At 42.8% G+C, this 20,933-nt stretch overlaps 1 protein-coding gene across 1 annotated transcript; it reads right to left on the bottom strand.

Moving 5' to 3' along the window:
• Window positions 1-761: 761 nt before the first annotated feature.
• On the bottom strand, window positions 762-20,273 carry gaa (alpha glucosidase). Its single transcript, XM_056271942.1, has 19 exons — window positions 19,652-20,273; window positions 18,844-18,995; window positions 18,519-18,684; window positions 18,336-18,432; window positions 18,139-18,258; window positions 17,938-18,056; window positions 16,994-17,125; window positions 14,363-14,473; window positions 14,085-14,198; window positions 9,425-9,509; window positions 9,215-9,332; window positions 8,966-9,099; window positions 8,517-8,668; window positions 7,631-7,779; window positions 7,416-7,557; window positions 6,852-6,950; window positions 6,591-6,755; window positions 6,108-6,260; window positions 762-938 (listed from the first exon to the last, which is right to left on the bottom strand). The coding sequence occupies exons 1-19, from the start codon at window positions 20,183-20,185 to the stop codon at window positions 876-878; spliced, it is 2,805 nt and encodes a 934-aa protein (XP_056127917.1). The 5' UTR covers window positions 20,186-20,273; the 3' UTR covers window positions 762-875.
• Between the last annotated feature and the right edge of the window lie 660 nt (window positions 20,274-20,933).

Genomic DNA, 20,933 nt, shown 5'->3' with positions numbered 1-20,933 from the left:
TATATTGAGAACGTCATACATAGAAAACATGCCGTAATGGACCCTGAGTGTAAACCTTAGACGCATTCATTGTGAAGCGTGTAGCTAGCGATTTGCAAAGATTAATATAAAGTTTAATAAAACGTTACACTCACTTCCGTTCTTCTGGAGATTCAGCAGGAACACGAATATCTGGTACCGATCCTTTTTTCATGAGCAGCTTCTTAGCAAATCCAGCTTTATACTGATCCTCGTTTATAAAGCAGTCTGGTGAGAAATGATTCGCGCAAACATGAGAGCGATGTTGCTCGTGGGGAATATTCCCTTCGAAAACAAACACAGCCACTGCATCTTCAGCGGTTCGGATTTAGGAACATTAAAATGACTGCTGTGTTCGTTATTACACCCAAGAACAGAACACCACAATCGCTTAGACGCCATTCTGCTCATAGACAGTGCTCCAGCATATCAACAATGACCGCGCCGGTCCGCGCAGACTATGATTGACAGCTCTCACGAGCGAGGCCGGGTCTGTGTTGAAACACTCCTGTCAATCAACAATCGTGGGAGGGGCTTCTGAGCTTGTGACGTCACACGGTCGAACGGCTTGATTTGAGGCAGGGGAAAACATATAAGGAGATTAAAACAAAAACACTGGATGGATTTTTATCATTTTATGATGGTTGTGTACAGGCACTGCCAACACACATTTCAGTACAATCAACTTGTAAAAGTGCATGTACCATTATATGACCCCTTTAAGAACATTTAATAAACATTTATTTAAAAAAATAATGACATGCTGATCATTATTACATTTATGCATTTGGAAGACCAAAGCAATTCACATTACACAAATCCAAAGCACAGAACATTTACACAGCAGAGATTTCTCATCAGGTCCACTGTACGGTGAACATGGCTGTCATGGGTAAGTCCAGTCCAGGCACTGTAAGAACCTGCGACACACACACACACACACACACACACACAAAAAACACTTTATGAAAGCATTTTATTATCAAAACATTTTAATGACTCGTATGGACCTTTTTCACATTCCAGAGGTTCTCAGAAGCAGAAGTGGTCAAAGTTGGGTAAACTTAGTGGTAATTAAATGGGAGACAACAGTACTGTTTGTATTTCCATTTGTTCCAAACCCCCCCCCCCCCCCCAAAAAAAAAATCCATGATAGTGTTTCCACAACATTCCAAAAAAGAGACTGATTACAGCCGTCAGAAGAGAGAATGATGGGAAATGTGCCACCCCTCTCTCAGTCGTTGTATTAGAAACTATGTAGAATTCAGAAACCCAAGTCATTAGCAACACCGGTGGCCGTTAAGTGAACTGCAGCCACACACGTAACGTACAAGAGACCGAAACGCGATAAAATGGCCCGATATACTTTCGTTCTTTGTTTAGAAGTAAAAAAGAAGTTTTATGAAATACCTTTGCATCAATAAACTGGTAACGAACATCCAGACCTAGTCCACGCTGCTGAGAGCGATGTTTAGATTAATATGTAAATGTGTGTTGCAAGCTTTGCTCTCAATAACAAAATAAACACACAACAAAAAAGACAGCGGCGTGAAAGTAGAGGTTAGAAAGCATCTTATCATAGCGATGTGTATATGTTTGCACAAGCTCTGCGATTCACCAGCATCATGTCGACCGATGATGAGGTAATTAAAATGACACTGTTATGATAGTTTTTAGTTATGATTATAAAGTATTGTAGTGACCCACAAGGAAGTCTGAAAGAGACATTCACCAAGGGGCTGTACCTTTAAGGAAGGGGGGGTTAGACGATGACGAGTTCCGGTTTTTGACGTTGTGTTTATGTTTGGATATCACTCGCTGACTTGTGATAGAAATATTGAAGTGGATAGTAAAGTTGACTCGACGCATCTCCGTCTCTTGTCTCCTCACTTACTGCACTCCACATTGGTGACCCCTGACGCGAGTTGAACACGGCTGAATTATGTCACACAACGACGGTGGTGAAAACGCTGCGGCCGCGGCGCCGGCCGCTGCTAGCGGCGCGGCTAATGTCGGCGCTATCTACGCAGCCACCATCAAGTTACCGGACTTTTGGCAGCACAATCCACGGCCGTGGTTTCAGCACATCGAGGCACAGTTCCAGCTGAGAGGAATAACACAGGACGTTGCAAAGTATTTCCACGTGGTAGCGGCCTTAGATGCCTCGACGACGGCCAGGGCTATGGCGCTGTTAGAGGCTCCTCCAGCTGACGGCAAGTACGACGCACTTAAAACGTTCCTGTTGAGCCTCTTTGAACTGTCAGAACTGGAGAAGGCAGACCGCCTGCTGTCCCTGAACGGCCTTGGCGACAGCAAGCCGTCCGAGTTAATGGAGAGGATGCTGGCGGTGCTGGGCGCGGCGGATCCCTCGTTCCTTTTCGCCCACATATTCCTGCGGCAGCTTCCAGCACCCGTGCGCACCGCACTGGCTAGTTCCCCCCTCCCTTCCTCCAGAGACTACCGAGCACTGGCTGTGGAGGCAGACAGGATATTCCTCGCCAACCGACAGCAGTTTGTCCATGCACTGCTGCCCACCCAGCGCACGTCTGTTCCACCCTCGGAGGACGACCCAGACACTGCAGCTGCTGTGACGGCCCGCCGACAGCGTGAGGACGGGTGGTGTTATTACCATTCCAGGTTTGGGGCAAAAGCCAAGCAGTGTCGTCAGCCTTGCAGTTTCGGAGCCCAGGGAAAAGCCAGGGCCGGCGCTCATTAGCAGCTATGGGCGCTGGCCGTGACTGCAAGCTGTTATTCATCACTGACACCTTCTCCGGCCGGCGGCTGCTGGTCGATTCTGGGGCTCAGCGCAGCATCCTGCCGGCGCAGCCTGTGGACACCATGGCTGGCGGGCACGGCCCCCCGATGGACGCCGCTAACGGCACACCCATCCGTACCTATGGCACGAGGCATGTGGAAGTGTGTTTCGGCGGACGGCGTTTCGGCTGGGACTTCGTCATGGCTGCTGTGTCTACGTCGCTCCTGGGGGCGGATTTTCTCTGCGCTTATAGACTGTTGGTGGATGTTACAAACTGCCGCCTGATCGACGCCCTCTCTTTTGCTTCGTACCCCTGCACGCTGGGAGGGACAGGGGCGCTTTGTCTGTCGAACACGCTGGCCAACGGGGACCTGTATCAACGCCTACTTGCTGAGTTCCCTGACATCACCACACCCACGTTTTCATCGGCGGTGGCTAAGCATGGCGTGGAGCACTACATCACCACGGTGGGCCCCCCAGTCTACACACGAGCCCGGCGCCTTGACTCTGCCAAGCTCGCTATCGCCAGGGAGGAGTTCGCCACCATGGAGCACCTCGGCATCGTGCGCCGCTCCAACAGCCCGTGGGCGTCCCCCCTGCACATGGTGACCAAGGCTGATGGCGGATGGCGTCCCTGTGGAGATTTCCGTCGCCTGAACGACGCCACCACACCCGACCGGTACCCAGTCCCGCACATCCAGGACTTTTCCGCCCACCTAGCCGGTGCCACCATTTTCTCAAAGGTGGACCTGGTGCGCGGTTACCACCAGGTGCCTGTCCACCCGCAGGATGTCCCCAAAACAGCAGTCATCACACCCTTTGGCCTTTTCGAATTCCTACGGATGCCTTTCGGCCTCAAGGGGGCAGCGCAGACGTTTCAGCGTCTCATGGACTCGGTGCTGCGAGATATGCCGTTCATGTTTGTTTACTTGGACGACATTCTCGTGGCCAGCGCGTCTGCAGACGACCACCGGACGCATCTCCGGCAGTTGTTCGGCCGGCTCAGTGAGCATGGCCTCATCATCAACCCGGCCAAGTGCGAGTTTGGCCGGTCATCCATCACTTTCCTCGGCCACCACGTCACCCCACAGGGGGCAGTTCCCCTCCCTGCCAAGGTGGAGGCCGTCGCCAGTTTTCCACGCCCACGCACTGTGAAGTCCCTGCAGGATTTCCTGGGCATGGTGAACTTCTACAACCGTTTCCTCCCCCGTGCGGCCCAGCTCATGCGTCCATTGTACTACGCTTTGCGGGGTAGGAGACCGGCGGACGTGTTGGCTTGGTCCCCAGAGATGGCTGATGCGTTTGATGCTGCCAAAACTGCGCTGGCCAACGCTGCTCTGCTGGCGCACCCGTCTCCGACCGCCCCAGTTGCTCTTACTACGGACACCTCTGATTACGCCGTGGGGGCTGTGTGTGAGCAGTGGGTAAGCGGAGCCTGGCAGCCGCTGGCCTTTTTCAGCAGGAAGCTCCGGGACAATGAGAGGAAGTACAGCGCCTTCGACAGGGAGCTCCTGGGTCTTTTCCTTGCCACCCGTCATTTCCGTTTCCTGTTGGAGGGTCGGCGGTTCACGGCTTTCGTTGACCACAAGCCGCTGACGTTTGCTATGGCCAAGTCTACGGAGCCGTGGTCTGGTCGACAGCAGCGTCAGCTCTCGGCCATCTCCGAGTTTACCACTGACATTCAGCACGTGGCTGGCAAGGACAATTTCGTCGCCGACTGCCTCTCCCGGGCGGTCGCTGGTTCCGTCCACTTGGGCCTCGACTATGCGGCTATGGCTGCGGATCAAATGGCGGACTCTGAGGTGCAAGCCTACAGGACGGCCCCCACGGCGCTGCTCATGGAAGATGTGATGTTTGACACGGCCAACGCTACACTCCTCTGCGACGTCTCCACTGGCCAACCTCGCCCCATGGTACCTGCTGGCTGGAGGCATAAAGTTTTTAATGCCATCCATGGTCTTTCCCACCCGGGGGTGAAGGCCTCTACCAAGCTGGTGGGGGCCAAGTTCGTCTGGCCGGGACTGCGGAGGGACATCAGGGCCTGGGCTGCGGCCTATGTGGCGTGCCAGCGCGCAAAGGTGACTCGTCATACCAAGGCTCCTTTGGCACCCTTCAAAGTGCCAGAGAGACGTTTTGATCATGTGAATGTGGACCTGGTGGGCCCACTTCCCTCCTCCCGTGGTTACACCTACCTCCTCACCATGGTGGACAGGACCACCAGGTGGCCAGAAGTAGTTCCCCTGTCCTCCACTACATCAGCGGAAGTGGCCCGGGCGTTCATTATGGCTTGGGTGGCCCGTTTTGGCACACCGTCCGACCTCTCCTCGGACCGGGGTCCGCAGTTCACATCGGAGCTTTGGTCTGCGGTCGCCGAGGCCCTTGGGGTGAAGGTCCACCGTACCACAGCCTATAACCCACAGAGCAACGGATTGTGCGAGCGGTTTCATCGTGACATGAAGGCCGCGCTCAGGGCCAGCCTTACGGGCAGCGACTGGGCTGACCGCCTCCCATGGGTTATGCTTGGCATTCGCTCCGCCCCTAAGGAAGATCTTCAAGCCTCATCGGCCGAGCTGGTGTATGGCCAGCCTCTGCGTGTTCCGGGGGAGTTTCTTTTCTTCCTAAGAACTTTGTGGTGGATATGGGGGGCAGGCCTGAGCGGGTGGCTATTGACCGTCTCAAGCCTGCTCATGTGGATATTGGCGAACCGCTTCAGCTGGCCCTGCCCCCACGGCGAGGGCGCCCACCTGCGGCAACCTCGACCCCTGCCCCGTCTCTTGTCTCCTCACTTACTGCACTCCACAGTATTGCCTATTTGAGACTATGGTTAGAAATAATTCCTTTTCTTTGCCTGACACATTGACATTACAGAAAGAATGGATCTAGGGATTTTTTGAATGGAAGAAATGCTCTCGGGTGTGCGCGTAAACCTCATATCCTTTTGATTTTCCCGCCAAAAACATCCTTTACATAAAAATCAGTCTACAGGATTTCATTAACAACCTAGGAAGCCGGGGAAAGTTTTTTGTGTTTTGTTAACAAGCTGGTCACACATTGGCAATAAAAAAGTGATTAATACATACACATATATCCCCTTTAATTAGTTTTTTTGCTATTTACTGCCATGGTAATATAACTCAAGTAATATGAACAACTTTACTAGATTTGTGATGTTGATAACTGCGGAATCACATCATCAAAGTCTGTGAAAAAGGTCCATTAAAATTAAATATGAAATGCACATTAATCACCATGATTAAATTTTGTACATACTAAGTGGAGTAGAAGTAAACCAGGTAGACAAACACAAATCTCCACCTCAGAACTTGATGCATACCTTGGTGTCTGTGCTGTACGAGAAGTCATGAACCTTTTGCCCGTTGGCCCACACTGCTGTAGGTCGAGTCTGAACTCCGAAAACACTTACTTCCCCGAGGACCAAATGATCGAGAGATCTGTTTAATTTGACTGGCTTACTGACCACATAAGACTACAGGGGAATAAAATATCAAATAAATAGATTACATTTCAAATTAATGCACATATCGACCATATTTTTTGAGTTTTCTACTATAATTGTATGTTGAAATCCAACAGGTGTTCTAGTTTTCTTCATTTTTATAAATTGCACATAGAGTATACAATCTGTTCATAGCAATAACAGCACTTGATGTTTTTTGTTTTATTTTACTGCCTGCTGAAGCAATTCATTTTGGACTGCTCCAACACAGAATAGCAATGGGAAACAGATGTTCAATAGAAAAATCCTCATCCAAACCAATCAATTCAACATGCAAGCAAAATTCACGCTATTTTGTACCTCTTTGGCAAAAAAGAGAACATATGAGTAATCTCCCCTCTCAAAAGTGTCCAGACTTTCCTCATCATCCCAGAAAAGATCCCCTTTGGCCCAATTTTCTGCAGACAGTGCCACGATCAGAGTGAAAGGGTTTCTGCGAGATGCTGTAGTCGTCAATCCGGGAACCTGGGAAACGAAGAAGAAATAGCAAAAGTTCACTTGCTACACAGCATAAAGGAGATATTATGATTGCTGCTAGATCTAGTCTTTACAGTACACCACCTGCTGCGGGATGATGCTCCCCTCTCTCACTTGAATGTTAATGGTGTCCAAAGCGGCAGGAAACAAAATGTATTGCCCTTTACTGTGATATGCTTGCCCCTATAAGAAAACACAGAGGATTCAGTCTCATTTACCTTAAAGGCTTCATATCATATTACATTTTACCATCATAACTTTGTAAACATATCACAATGTGAAAGAGGCTATGCAAAAAAGGGGTAAAAAAGAAGGTGTTTACTTCGAAGGTAAAAAAAAACCCATTTAATTATATGGTAATTGGTTACAGTTTCTTTCAGAAATCATTCTAATTTGATGGTTTGATGATCAAGAAACATTTCTTACATCACAGGAATAATTAAAATGTAAAAAATATATAAATAATAGTAAACTGTTCTTTTAAATTTTTTAATAACATTTCACAATATTTCTATTTTTACTGTTTTTTGATCAAATAAATGCAGTCTTGGTGAACATTAGAGACTTCTTTCAAAAATATTAAAACATTAAAAAAAATCCAAACTTTTGACTGGTAGTGAATGTATATAGTATAGGACGAAGGCTTACATTGTGCAGACTGTACCAAGTCCCCGGCGGGAGATAAGCCGTCACCTCCACTGCTCCCTGTTCCAGGACGGGACTGATAAGCAGTGAACTCCCCCACAGGAACTGCCTGTCAATGGTCTGGCAATTTGGATCAGTGGGGAACCTAAAAGAAATGAGTAATCTCAGAGACGAGGTCACCGCTGAGATATTGAGCTAGAATGAGCGTGTGTATGTACTCAAGGAAGAGGGAGCGTGCCACGGTGCTGGCGGAGATGTGCGCATGATGGAACAGTGTGTAGAGGAAGGGCAGGAGAGAGTATCGCAGTGTAGTCACAGTCCTCATGGCATCTTGGGCTTGCTGGCTAAATACATATGGCTCTTGGGGCTGAGAGTATGAAATATGAGAAGAAATAATCATATATTACTAATAATGTAAAATGATTGAAATGTTTACATTTTTATTTATATATATATATATATATATATATATATATATATATATATATATATATATGCAGTACAGGTCAAAAGTTTGTAAACATTAAAGGGGTCCTATTATGCCCCTTTTTACAAGATGTAAAACAAGTCTCTGATGTCCCCAGAATGTGTATGTGAAGTTTTAGCTCAAAATACTCAACAGATCATTTTTTATAACACGTTAAAATTGACACTTTTTGGGGGTAAGCAAAAATGCGCCGTTTTTGTGTGTGTCCCTTTAAATGCAAATGAGCGGCTTTAAGAGCTCATGCTACAACAAAACAGGACAATCTCACACACTGAAAATGTCAGAAATTGTCAGTGGCGGTGTTTAGCCTTATATGTTCGAACCGGAGTCGGACAATGAGGCCTACAGAGCCAGAGAATATATGCTGCATGGAGAACAGGTATAGTTTAGAGTGAAATATTATTACAATTTAAAATAACTGGTTTCTGTTGTAATATATTTTAGAATGTAAAATTATTCCTGTGATGGAAAAGCTGAATTTTCAGCAGCTATTACTCCAGTCTTCTGTGTCACATGATCTAAATTCCAGTTAATTGTTTCCAAACCTTTGATCATTAGTATATTAATCTATGATTTTTTTCTTCTAGATGACTGTAAATTGTTGACCGATATCTCACAGCATTGGGTTTGTCGTTATGGTTTCTCATGAAAGGGTAAAAGGCTCCGAGTTGTGTCCAGCGCACACACAGTTCTTCAGTAGTGTCTCCACCAAATCCACATACATCAGCCCCCACAAAGGGAACGCCATAGAGTCCAAACAGGAGCACAGCTGGTACACACACACACAAACAAACACAGCAATAAACCAACAGCGGGGACAAATCATGCTTTTCAAGTATTAGGAACAAAAAATTAAGACAAGACATGTACATGTCACTTCTCAGCTTATGTTCCAAAACATTTCCATATCTAGGTGGCCAGGTGAGGGAGCCTGCATTGTGAATGTTAGAACATCTCTAAACGTGGATGTGTGTTAGCATATGTGGATGTTGGCGAGCACTTGCAGGGCCAGGACTAAGCCTTTGTAACTATATATTAGCATATGTTTATGATCTTTCTCTCTCACCAGGTATTGAAAAGCGCATTTGCTCCCAGTCACTCTGCACATCTCCTGTCCAGTGTGCAGAGAAACGGCCCAGTCCTGGAAAAGACGACCGGGATAGGACAAAAGGACGAGTGCCCTTTACTTTGAACAATGCCCTGAAATACAAATGAGTGGAAAGTTGGTAATAATGTCAAACCATATCAAATGGATCTGTTCACCAATTAACTTTTTTTTTACTGTTTGTATGAATGGAAGAGGCATTTCTCTGACCTGTGGGTGGCGATGGCCTCGGTCAGACCGTAGAGATTGTGCAGATTGTAATGATTAGACAGATACTGCTGAGCAGACATACACACAGTTCCTGAGTTTAACTGACCTCCTATTACACCTGTAAACCCAGACAGATCTCTTCATGCAGGTCACATAAAAACAGTGACAGTCATTTTACAAGAGAGTATATTAAGACTTTACTGTTCTTACCTGGAGTATAAGGAGGTTTCTCCAAGTCAGAGTCAGGACATCCATCCACAGATCCCTGGACAAAATTTGACGGCTCATTCATGTCCTGTGAGCAGAATTTCAAAAGAAATTTAGAAGTTAGTAGGCCCGATCACACCAAGAACGATAACTATAAAGATAACGATAAAAAATCGTTCTAAATATTAAATTATAATATTATAGTAGAGTAGTAGAGAGAATAGTAGAGAGAATAGTAGAGTTCACATCACCACTATAACGATAACGGCACAGAGAAAAAATATTGTTGGAATCACTTTTAGAGCGATTTCAAACGATAAAAACTTTGACAAACATTAACTGCCAATTAAAATCCTTTCTGCTTTAAAGAGCTCGAGCAGACGACAAAACCGCAGTGCGCGCTTAGAATAAACAGAACGATATTGTTCGTTCATGTGGACGCTAATGTTGTTGTATTTATCTTTATAGTTATCCTTCTTGGTGTGAACCGGCCTTAAGTTATATATGTGTTGAGTATGCTGCTGGTCACATGATTTGGTTCAAAGATTTTGGGATCAATTAGTCAGCCTGACCTAAATCCAATATGGCTGCCAGTGGTGCAGAACATTCAGATTTTAAGATAAGTAAATATATATTAAACTTACTTTTCTTCTGAAAAAAAAAAGAAGAATACTGCTAACATTAATTGTGAACATTGTCTTAAGGTGCTGAAGGAGAAAATTAAGTAATATGTTGTTCATGTTGTTATTTAGCAGCACATTTTGAAATGTATGTGACTCCTGAGTCACGTTGCCTGTTTAGGGTATAAAAAAGGGATTAAACTAGCTCTATTTAAAATGCACTATTCAAACTTAAATGATTGTAATTCAAGAATAAGTTTGGTCTTGTTATAAATAAAACAGTCAGCAGATTATTGCTGAAGTGAAAGTACTCCAAAAAATGAAAGTATGAAAAAGTTATGGAAGTTTAAACTTACAGTAAATCAAATATACTGTACTTAATATTTTTATGTATATGTATAATATGTAATTTACAAAATATTTTTTATTATAAAATTACTATAAAATCAAAGCCATATATCTAACCAAGTTGTGTTCCAAATTTAAAGTTGATATCACAAAAATTGAAGTTCCCATGAGATTTTGTTTAGGCATAATACCAAAAATAGCCACCGGGTGACTTACATTCCATTGAATTTAATTGTATGCATTCTGCCATGACAAATTAATAAATTTCTGTCCAAATATCACTTCCGTCACAAAATATGAAACCTTGAGACTCAGACCTTTCTGACAATATGTGTTTTGTCAAGATTAGAAAAGGTTTTGATCATAAATTATGAAACATGACGATGCCCAAAAGGGGAGGAGTATGGAGCTAATAATATGACAAAATGATTTGAATTTGAATTGTGTAAATTTGAATTATTTGCAAGTGTAATCTAACAAAACTGAATTTTAAATAGTTCTGAATTTGAATTTTTTTGGAACGAATATTGAACATCTGAAATTTAACAAACTGAAAGGTTTTTATGGCTGAATTTTATAGACATGTATTTTCAAACAGCTAGTTTTTGTGTTCTGAATTCAAATACTGCAAATATTCAGTTTAAAAAAATACGGATTCAAGTTTTCAAGATGAAGAAATTCGGAACGTCAAATTCAGTTTTCTAAAATTCAATGTCAAAAATTCAATGTCAAAAATTCAATGTCAAAAATTCAGGTCTTACAGAAAGTAGGTCACAGGGAAGAGTAGATGATCTCGGAAAAGTCGAACAGAGCATTTTGGCCAATTAGGGACTGCAGAAGTTTTCCAGTGCAAACGTGGTGGTTCAAGAGGTTGCCGCTCTCTGACGCCGATCATGAATCGCCCGGAGGTAAGTTAAACATGAATGATTTTGTGTTTATATGTTAGGTTAGCGTTCTCAGCACGTGATACATTTGTCTAAGCGGTCTCTGGTGTTTGTTTTGAAGTATATTTTGTGTAAAATTGATTAGAACGCCACCGTGTCTACTAACTTACACAGACAGGACGCGAGCGGCGCAACACAGTGCTTGAAGCGACTGTTGTAAAGAGCTGGGACTAGGTCAGAAATAGGATGGGTAATCGTGTGCTGTTGGGGATTTCACTGGTCGCGTCGCACCGCTCGCGTCCGGTCTAGATTGCGTCGTACATGTAAGCATAAGGTACGAGAGGGTGTGCTATGGTGCTGTATCGTGAATACGACGCGAACCAGAGTGCTTGCAAGTGCAACCCCTTCAGACGTGACTTATTCACAAGACAGCACTAGCCTTGAGTACCGTGTATTGCTTTTCTAAAGCGATTGCCACTCAATAATCATAATAAAGCAAAACAAAAATATATTAGTGCAACTTTCATTAAGTAAAATCACCAAAAGCCTTCAACCTTCCGCTGAAAAAAAAAATAGTCCCTGGCCGTGAGCAGCAGCATAAGTTAAAATATTTCGCCTGTAATGTTAGATGGCGGCAAAGACAGTCTTTATTACTGAGTGAGTCATCAGTCAGTAGAGAAGACTTTAATATTGAAAGGACAATTGCATTATGTAGGCATTATTTATGTAGGTCATCTCAGTTTGGTTGGAGGCTTTTGGTGATTTTACTTAAGGAAAGTTGCACTAATACATTTTTGTTTTGCTCGCGCCGCTTGCGTCCTGTCTGTGTAGTAGACACGGTGGCGTTCTAATCAATTTTACACAAAATTTTACACAAAATATACTTTAAAACAAACACCAGAGACCGCTTATGCCGAGTTCAGACTGCACGATTTTAGCCCCGATTTTGGTTTGCCGACAGGTTTTGAGAAATCGCCGACAAATGCCCGAAATCACAGGCAAATCGGTGCTCGTTCACGCGAGTGACAATCACGCAGTGTGAATGAGCAAAGACGCGATCTGAGAGAATCGCCGACGCCCGTAAGATATGTGGCATGCTAAATATCTGGACCTGTCGGCGATTCACAATCCTGCTGTGTGAATGTGTTCTGACTGAAAACTACATCGGCGATGACCGACAGCCAATGAGAGAGCAAGATACAGGGAGGAGGAGGAGGAGTTATAGACCAGAATATCAGTATTTTAATAGATAGGCTTATATTTATAATTATATCAAACAGAAACAAAGCACAAACATTTGCGTGACCAGCAGCAACAGCAGGACATTTGCAAAATTATTTATTTACCCCCAACTCTCTTTGCAAAACACAGTCCTTGCTCCCCTCGTCTTCCCAACCATGTCCTGCATAAACTGTTTTTGTTTTTTTCCCGCTACAAATCAGTGCACAATTTGGATCGCAATCTTCTTGTAGGCTATCATTTTTAATAACAAATTCGGTGTCGCGCGAGAACTCCGGTCTCACGCACGCGTGATCTTCCGTTATTTCCGATCACTTCTCGCGTGTGTTTGGTTGTGAAGCGTAGTTTGTGGACCAGGCAGAAGTTGTCGGCGATTCTTTCTTTTGTAAAGTCATGCAGTGTGAAACCTCCTGTCGCCGAGCCATCGTGCAGTGTGAACACGGCAGCAACAGAATGTTACCCCAGATAGTCATGCAGTGTGAAAACAACATTGACCCGATTATTTTGAAAATCGTGCAGTCTGAACTCGGCATTAGACAAATGTGCTGAGAACGCTAACCTAACATATACACACAAAATCATTCATGTTTAACTTACCTCCGGGCGATTCATGATCGGCGTCAGAGAGCGGCAACCTCTTGAACCACCACGTTCGCGCTGGAAAACTTCTGCAGTCCCTAATTGGCCAAAATGCTCTGTTCGACTTTTCCGAGATCATCTACTCTTCCCTGTGACCTACTTTCTGTAAGACCTGAATTTTTGACATTGAATTTTAGAAAACTGAATTTGACGTTCTGAATTTCTTCATCTTGAAAACTTGAATCCGTATTTTTTTAAACTGAATATTTGCAGTATTTGAATTCAGAACACAAAAACTAGCTGTTTGAAAATACATGTCTATAAAATTCAGCCATAAAACCTTTCAGTTTGTTAAATTTCAGATGTTCAATATTCGTTCCACAAAAATTCAAATTCAAAACTATTTAAAATTCAGTTTTGTTAGATTACACTTGCAAATAATTCAAATTTACACAATTCAAATTCAAATCATTTTGTCATATTATTAGCTCCATAGAGGAGCCCGATAAAAGAATTTAGAGTACCGTTTCTATGGTAAGGCAACGTCCAATTTCAAAACGGGTTTCACAGGCTGAATCTTGAGTTCGTAAGCTTTCGAATGATATCTCATTTGTCAACATTAGATCAGGTAAAGAATGGGATATAATTGTTTTAAACATGCAGTGGCAGTAACAGTTAACAGATTAATGACTTGGTCCTTTTTTTATACCCTAATCAGGCAACGTGACTCAGGAGACACAACTCATAAAATCCAAAATATATAAAATTTAAAAAAAATTCTTCTGTATATGTTTTATTTAAGTCCAGATGATATAAAAATGACATGAAATTATTTTTTGCTTAGCATTTTCATAACATAATTCAGGATTTAAAGGAAAACAAATACAATGTAGGTAAAGAGTGTGGCCCCTTTAAATTCATACATTCATGTTTTGTCACCTTTTTTAAATACCCTGTGTATGTTTATTTATAGTTTACTCTGTAAGTACTTACTATCCAGAGTCCATCCACAGGTACCTTGTTGTGAAAGGCTCTGATACAGTCCATCCACCAGTCCTGTGTTGTAGGATTGGTGAAATCTGGGAACGCAGTTAGACCTGGCCATACCTGGATATAAATGCATACAAAATCTTTATACCCACCCCCCACCATATTCTATCATGACTATAATACTACTAATAATACAGTGGTGCAGAAAGAAAACACATCTTGTATATGACATTATCACGACTAAGTTTTAGTGAGGGTAATATTGCATGTGTGGCGCTAACCTTCCCAATTAGGATCTGTCCAGTGGAGTTGGTGATGAACACTCCCCTCTTCAGCCCATCATCAAAGGGTTTGTATGAACCAGGACGACTCGTACTGCTGATGCCTGGATCCTAACACAAGACCACATGCTATTCAACACTGATGTGCTTATTTGTGTACTGTGACTAATGTGCTTTTTGGGTGTATGTATGTATACTCACTGGCACCTTTATTAGGTGCAACTGCTTGTTAAAGCAAATATCTAATCAGCCAATCACATGGTGGCAACTCAATGCATTTATTTAGGCATGTAGACATGGTCAAGACGATCTGCTGGAGTTCATACTGAGCATCAGAATGGGGAGGAAAGGTGATATTAGTGACTTTAATGTGGCCTGGTTGTTGGTGCGAGACGGGCTGGTCTTTGTATTTCAGAAACTGATGATCTACTGGGATTTTCACGCACAACCATCTCTTGGGTTTACAGAGAATGGTCCGAAAAAGAGAAAACAGAGGTCTGCAGAAGAGCATCTCTGAACGCACAACACATCAAACCTTGAAGCAGATACAGCAGCAGAAGACACACACTGGTGCCTCTCCTGTCAGCTGAGAACTGGAAACTGAGGCTACAATTCACACTGACTCACCAAAAATGGACAATAGAAGATTGGAAAAACGTTGCCTGGTCTGATGAGTCTGGGTTTCTGCTGCAACATTCAGATGGAAGGATAAGAATTTGGCATAAACAACATGAAAGCATGCCATGGATCCATTCTCAGATCCTTGTATTAGTGGTTCAGGCTGCTGGTGGTGTAATGGTGTGTTAGACATTTTCTTGGCACACTTTTGGCCTTTAGTACCAATTGAGCATAATTTAAATGCCACAGCCAACCTGAGTATTGTTGCTGACCATCTCCATCCCTTTATGACGAGTGTATCATCCTCTGATGGCTACTTCCAGCAGGATAACTCTCCATGTCACAAAGCTCAAATAATCTCAATCTGGTTTTCTGAACATGACACTAAACTCAATGGCCTCCACAGTCACCAGATCTCAGTCCAATAGAGCATCTTTGGGATGTGCTAGAATGGGAGATTCGCATCATGGATGAGCAGACGATACATCTGCAGCAACTGTGTGATGCTATCATGTCAATATGGACCAATATCTCTGAGGAATGTTTCCAGCACAATGTTAAAGCTACCCCAGAAAACATTAAAGCAGTTCTGAAGACAAAAGGGGGTCCAACCCGGTACTAGCAACTTAGGTGTACCTAATAAAGTGGCCAGTGAATGTGTGTGTGTGTATATATATATATATTATATATACACTCACCGGCCACTTTATTAGGTACCCCATGCTAGTAACGGGTTGGATCCCCTTTTGCCTTCAGAACTGCCTCAATTCTTCGTGGCATAGATTCAACAAGGTGCTGGAAGCATTCCTCAGGGAGTTTGGTCCATATTGACATGATGGCATCACACAGTTGCCGCAGATTTGTCGGCTGCACATCCATGATGCGAATCTCCCGTTCCACCACATCCCAAAGATGCTCTATTGGGTTGAGATCTGGTGACTGTGGAGGCCATTTTAGTACAGTGAACTCATTGTCATGTTCAAGAAACCAATTTGAAATGATTAGAGCTTTGTGACATGGTGGAAGTAGCCATCAGAGGATGGGTACATGGTGGCCATAAAGGGATGGACATGGTCAGAAACAATGCTCAGGTAGGCCGTGGCATTTAAACGATGCCCAATTGGCACTAAGGGGCCTAAAGTGTGCCAGGAAAACATCCCCCACACCATTACACCACCACCACCAGCCTGCACAGTGGTAACAAGGCATGATGGTTCCATGTTCTCATTCTGTTTACGCCAAATTCTGACTCTAACATCTGAATGTCTCAACAGAAATCGAGACTCATCAGACCAGGCAACATTTTTCCAGTCTTCAACTGTTCAATTTTGGTGAGCTCTTGCAAATTGTAGCCTCTTTTTCCTATTTGTAGTGGAGATGAGTGGTACCCGGTGGAGTCTTCTGCTGTTGTAGCCCATCCGCCTCAAGGTTGTGCGTGTTGTGGCTTCACAAATGCTTTGCTGCATACCTCGGTTGTAACGAGTGGTTATTTCAGTCACTGTTGCCCTTCTATCAGCTCGAACCAGTCTGGCCATTCTCCTCTGACCTCTGGCATCAACAAGGCATTTCCGCCCACAGAACTGCCGCTCACTGGATGTTTTTTCTTTTTCGGACCATTCTCTGTAAACCCTAGAGATGGTTGTGCGTGAAAATCCCAGTAGATTAGCAGTTTCTGAAATACTCAGACCAGCCCTTCTGGCACCAACAATCATGCCACGTTCAAAGTCACTCAAATCAACTTTCTTCCCCATACTGATGCTCGGTTTGAACTGCAGGAGATTGTCTTGACCATGTCTACATGCCTAAATGCACTGAGTTGCCGCCATGTGATTGGCTGCTTAGAAATTAAGTGTTAACGAGCAGTTGGACAGGTGTACCTAATAAAGTGGCCGGTGAGTGTATATACTATAGTATAGAAAATATATTGATATCACATATTTAACACACAAGCATCACGCTATTAAGTTCAAATAAGGATGAAAGAATCTCCATCACAGAATATTATCCACGTACCAGAATGAGCACATACTTCATGCCCAGCTGATGGATCTCTTCAACCATCTGGGGCAGATCTCCAAACCGTTGTGGATCAAAAGTAAACACTCTTCTTTGGTCCGCATAATCAAGGTCATTCCACTGTACATCCTACAGAAGTCAATTGAAGGTTATTTAAATTATCATGTAAAACCGGCTTGGTTACTTGCTTCTCTCTCTATGCAGTATATATATATTTTTTTTTCTTCTTCTTTTCAAAATGGCATACTACTATACTACTTTACATTTTTACAGTATGTATGCTGCATAATCTGGAATATCTGGATGACCAACAGTACTACATCTGCAATGTGCAGTATACTATACTATGTTATAATTTATACAATGTGTGTGAATAATTATTATATCAATATTCTGATTATATATTTTTTCCAAGCACATTTTACCAATTTCAAACCACATATGTTAACTTTAACAGAGCATATCAAACTGGGTACTGTATCCCACAATGCAATGTATTAAACTTAACCTTCCATTTCTAGTATGACGAACAACCCAGAAGCAATATGAACAACAATTTTACACAAAATTGGATTAAAAAAAATGTTTAGAGACGATAACTGGATGATATTGTCATGTGACAACAATATAGCATACAACAGTTTTTATTAGTTTAAAGTACTTCTTAAAATATAGCAGCGAGCACACAGTATATACCAGTAGTTCTCAAACCTTTTTGACTCCAAGGCCCCCCGCTGTCATAATATTCATTATAAATGTAATTTTAAGATTGTATTAATTTGCATGACTTTTCCAAGTCTAGAAATCACACTTATAAAATTATTTTAACAGGTAATCTTGAGGTCCACTTGGAAGTATGCTGTGGCCCCCCGGTTGAGAAGCACTGGTATATACTGTTCAGTATCTTCCAAACACAGCCATTATTTATTTTATTGACATACTAGAGGGATCTTGGCCTGGCGCATGAGCTGTACCACTGTTCTTGTGACGTTGGTGGACGTATAACCCCAGCGACAGAGGTGGAAGCCCAGCGACCAGTAGGGTGGCATCATAGGATAACCTCAAAGATACAACACAATAAGTTACACTGTAGGTAAACGACAATTCTAATACAGCATGTGGACTGTCTAATTGTTAAATACCTATAACCTCATGGTACTGCTGTATCACACTCTGAGGACTGGGGCCTAAGAAGATGTAGAAGTCCAGTATTCCTCCGACGGTCACCCATGTCAATGCCGGAGAGGGCTGCAATAACACTTCTACAATTGGCAAATTTGAAAACTTTTAGTGAAAGCCAAAATTGGAAGAAGCCAATTCAGACAACACAACGCTGTACCCATTGTGTTGCTGTTGAGAAGAAAGACTCCATGTGCCTGTCCATCGCCTTCTTGGACTAGGAAGAAAGGGTGGGAGCCATACAGGTTGGCACTTCTCTACAAAGGGCCATATAAAACATTAAGTACAGCTGTGAATAAAAGGGGAAGTTAAAGAAGAATGTGAAATGATGTGAATGTCTTACATGTGGTGCCATGTCTCTGTTCCATAATGAAACAGAGCTCCAGTTGAGGTCCAGCGTGATGGGGGTGTAATGTTCACCCAGTCCAGATATCACAGAGGAAGCCATGCTGGTGGAGAGCTGTAGATACTGATCCGCAAACAGGAGGGGGCCTATTGTAGTATTCAAACTAGGGGGAAAAACACAATGCATTTGTGCAATGTTCTGTCCCCAACACATTTTTTTTTACCATATAGATCTGTGGACCGTCATTGACACCCAGAAACAGAAACAGAAGAAGCACAATATAAGCAGAAAACATACAATACAAAAATGGAAGTACACTTACAGAACACGGCCATTGGATTTTCGCCGTACAATAAACCCAAATGGATCTGGTTGGAAGTCAACATCATAGAGGGGGTTTTGTGTGTCTTTGTGGCCCCTGGTTTTGGACGTCACAAAGGGGACCTCGTATCGTTGAGATGCTGGATCTTTCAGCTGTGGCAAAGTGAAGTCAGCAAGATAAAGTAAGATTAGGTCATCTAAAGGCTGGAATACACTACATGACTTGAAATCTGAACAGGTTTTCAAACACTAGGCATCATACACTTGCGGATTTTGTAAATGGTTACAGAGAAAACGGGAATCGTACACTAAATGACTGGGTGTATAAGGGGAAAAAAAGTTGAAAAATAAGTGAAATCGTCTCAAAATATCAAATATTTCTGATCATCTGCGACTGGATGGAGTAGTTTGAAGCTAAAAATCAGAGTCTATGCCATTATACACTACTACTAAACTACTAAAAATGAACTATGCAATTGTTTAAGATATAGCCTACAATGTTTTTCAATATTTTCTTTTTTCTTTTCTTTCTACATACCCCTGACATGTTTGGCTATATGTACTCCTGATAATAATAATAAAAGCTACTGTCAACTACTCCAGACTAAAAATCAGGGCAAAAGTCATGTAATTAAATAGTAATAGATTTAATCAATAATTTCCCATGCTCATTTCAGACATGACTGATTCAAGAGTTTATATTTCCAAGAATTCAAGGAAATGTGACTGTATTAAATTCCTCCAAAACTTACAATATCTGATATGTAATTGTACTTTTTGTAATAGAAAAGACTGAAAGAAGTGCTCACAGTGAGGTGAAGACGACCCAAAGACTCGGCCATCACATCTAGCTGCAATGTGGGGATGTCCCGGGGCAGGTATGAGGGTACAGAACGGGTCAGCATGGCCCTTTGGCCCCTCTCTGTGGTCAACAAGGGCCCCATTTTGTAGCCTGGGTAACGGACTGGGTAGAAACACCATGGTGGTCCTCTTAGTCCAGACTGAGGTAGAGGCACATAGCAGCATCCTCTCCCCTCACAATTGGCCCGAGTCAAAGATCTGTCACGGCCACAGTCGATGCGGCTCTCCACAGCTATGCTACACTGATCTCTAAGAGAACTAGCCTGAGTCCTGGGATCAGCAGATAAGTGAAGATTATTACTGAAGTTCTTCTGGGATTGAACGCTCCTGTGTGAGATATTTGAACTATGTCGCCATTCTTTTGATGGTGAAAAGGCTAATGAAACACTCTTGTCTTTGTGCACCAGGATATAAAGTACAGAATTAAGAAATATTAAGGTCAATAGTGCAAATGTGTGCAGGAGCCAACCAATTTTGGCCATTTAAAGGGGTTGGGTTTGGCTCTTCCTGGATTAAACACGAGTTTACACGAGTTAGAAACGGTAAAATAAGAGTAAAAGAATAAAACAAGAAAGCATGTAAGATCGTTCAGTGTCAAAACATAACAAATCGCACTACAGCTCTTCTTCAGATCGGAGAAAATGACGCATGCGCAGATTGTTTTAAGTTTTGTTTAAGATTGTTTTAAGTTTTGTGCCCACCCACAAAACTTAAAACGTCTTCATGATGATTCAGACGATCTTTTAAAGACGGATATGAGAATCTTAATTATATTCCTGTACATGTAACTGCAAACGCTTAGTAAATAATTTTTGGAACCTTGCCTTACTCATGCATTTTATTAGCTTAAACGTTTATCGGTATAGGCTACTTCTCTCCGGGCGCCGACATGTTCCCATGACGTCACGAGCCTGGATCTCGGCAAAATGTATTTTATCCTTTTCTTTTTGTATGTCTTGTTATAGTTGTAAATGTTTTTATTTGTCCTTAATGTGTAATCATAAAACAAGTATTTGATACTTTTTTTAATCCGTTTTTTTATTTTATTTCTTGCCTTTGTGAGTTTGTGAATTCATTTATATGGTTCAATTATATGAGCGCACTTGTTGCATATTTAATGTGTATTTTGCACTGCTTAAAGTTGTTCGGAAAAGTTTAATAATCAAAAAAGTTTTTATTTATTATTATTTAAGTGCGTAGACATACAAATTAAACACGACACAAAATAAT

This window comes from Rhinichthys klamathensis, unplaced genomic scaffold, assembly GCF_029890125.1.
Source record: "Rhinichthys klamathensis goyatoka isolate OS25496 unplaced genomic scaffold, OSU_Roscu_1.1 h1tg000015l_1, whole genome shotgun sequence".
Taxonomy (NCBI): domain Eukaryota; kingdom Metazoa; phylum Chordata; class Actinopteri; order Cypriniformes; family Leuciscidae; genus Rhinichthys; species Rhinichthys klamathensis.
Note: the sequence above shows the minus strand (reverse complement) of the source record. Positions and strands in the feature narration are given on the sequence as shown.

Bases quoted from the DNA above. Each gene is read 5' to 3' on its own strand.
- gaa (XM_056271942.1), bottom strand. From the start codon at position 20,185: ATGGCCAAAATTGGTTGGCTCCTGCACACATTTGCACTATTGACCTTA. The intron at 18,433-18,518 runs GTAAGACATTCA...GGCCCTTTGTAG, and splicing joins ACAGAGACATGGCACCACAT to AGAAGTGCCAACCTGTATGG. The intron at 18,259-18,335 runs GTACAGCGTTGT...TGCCAATTGTAG, and splicing joins TCTCAACAGCAACACAATGG to AAGTGTTATTGCAGCCCTCT.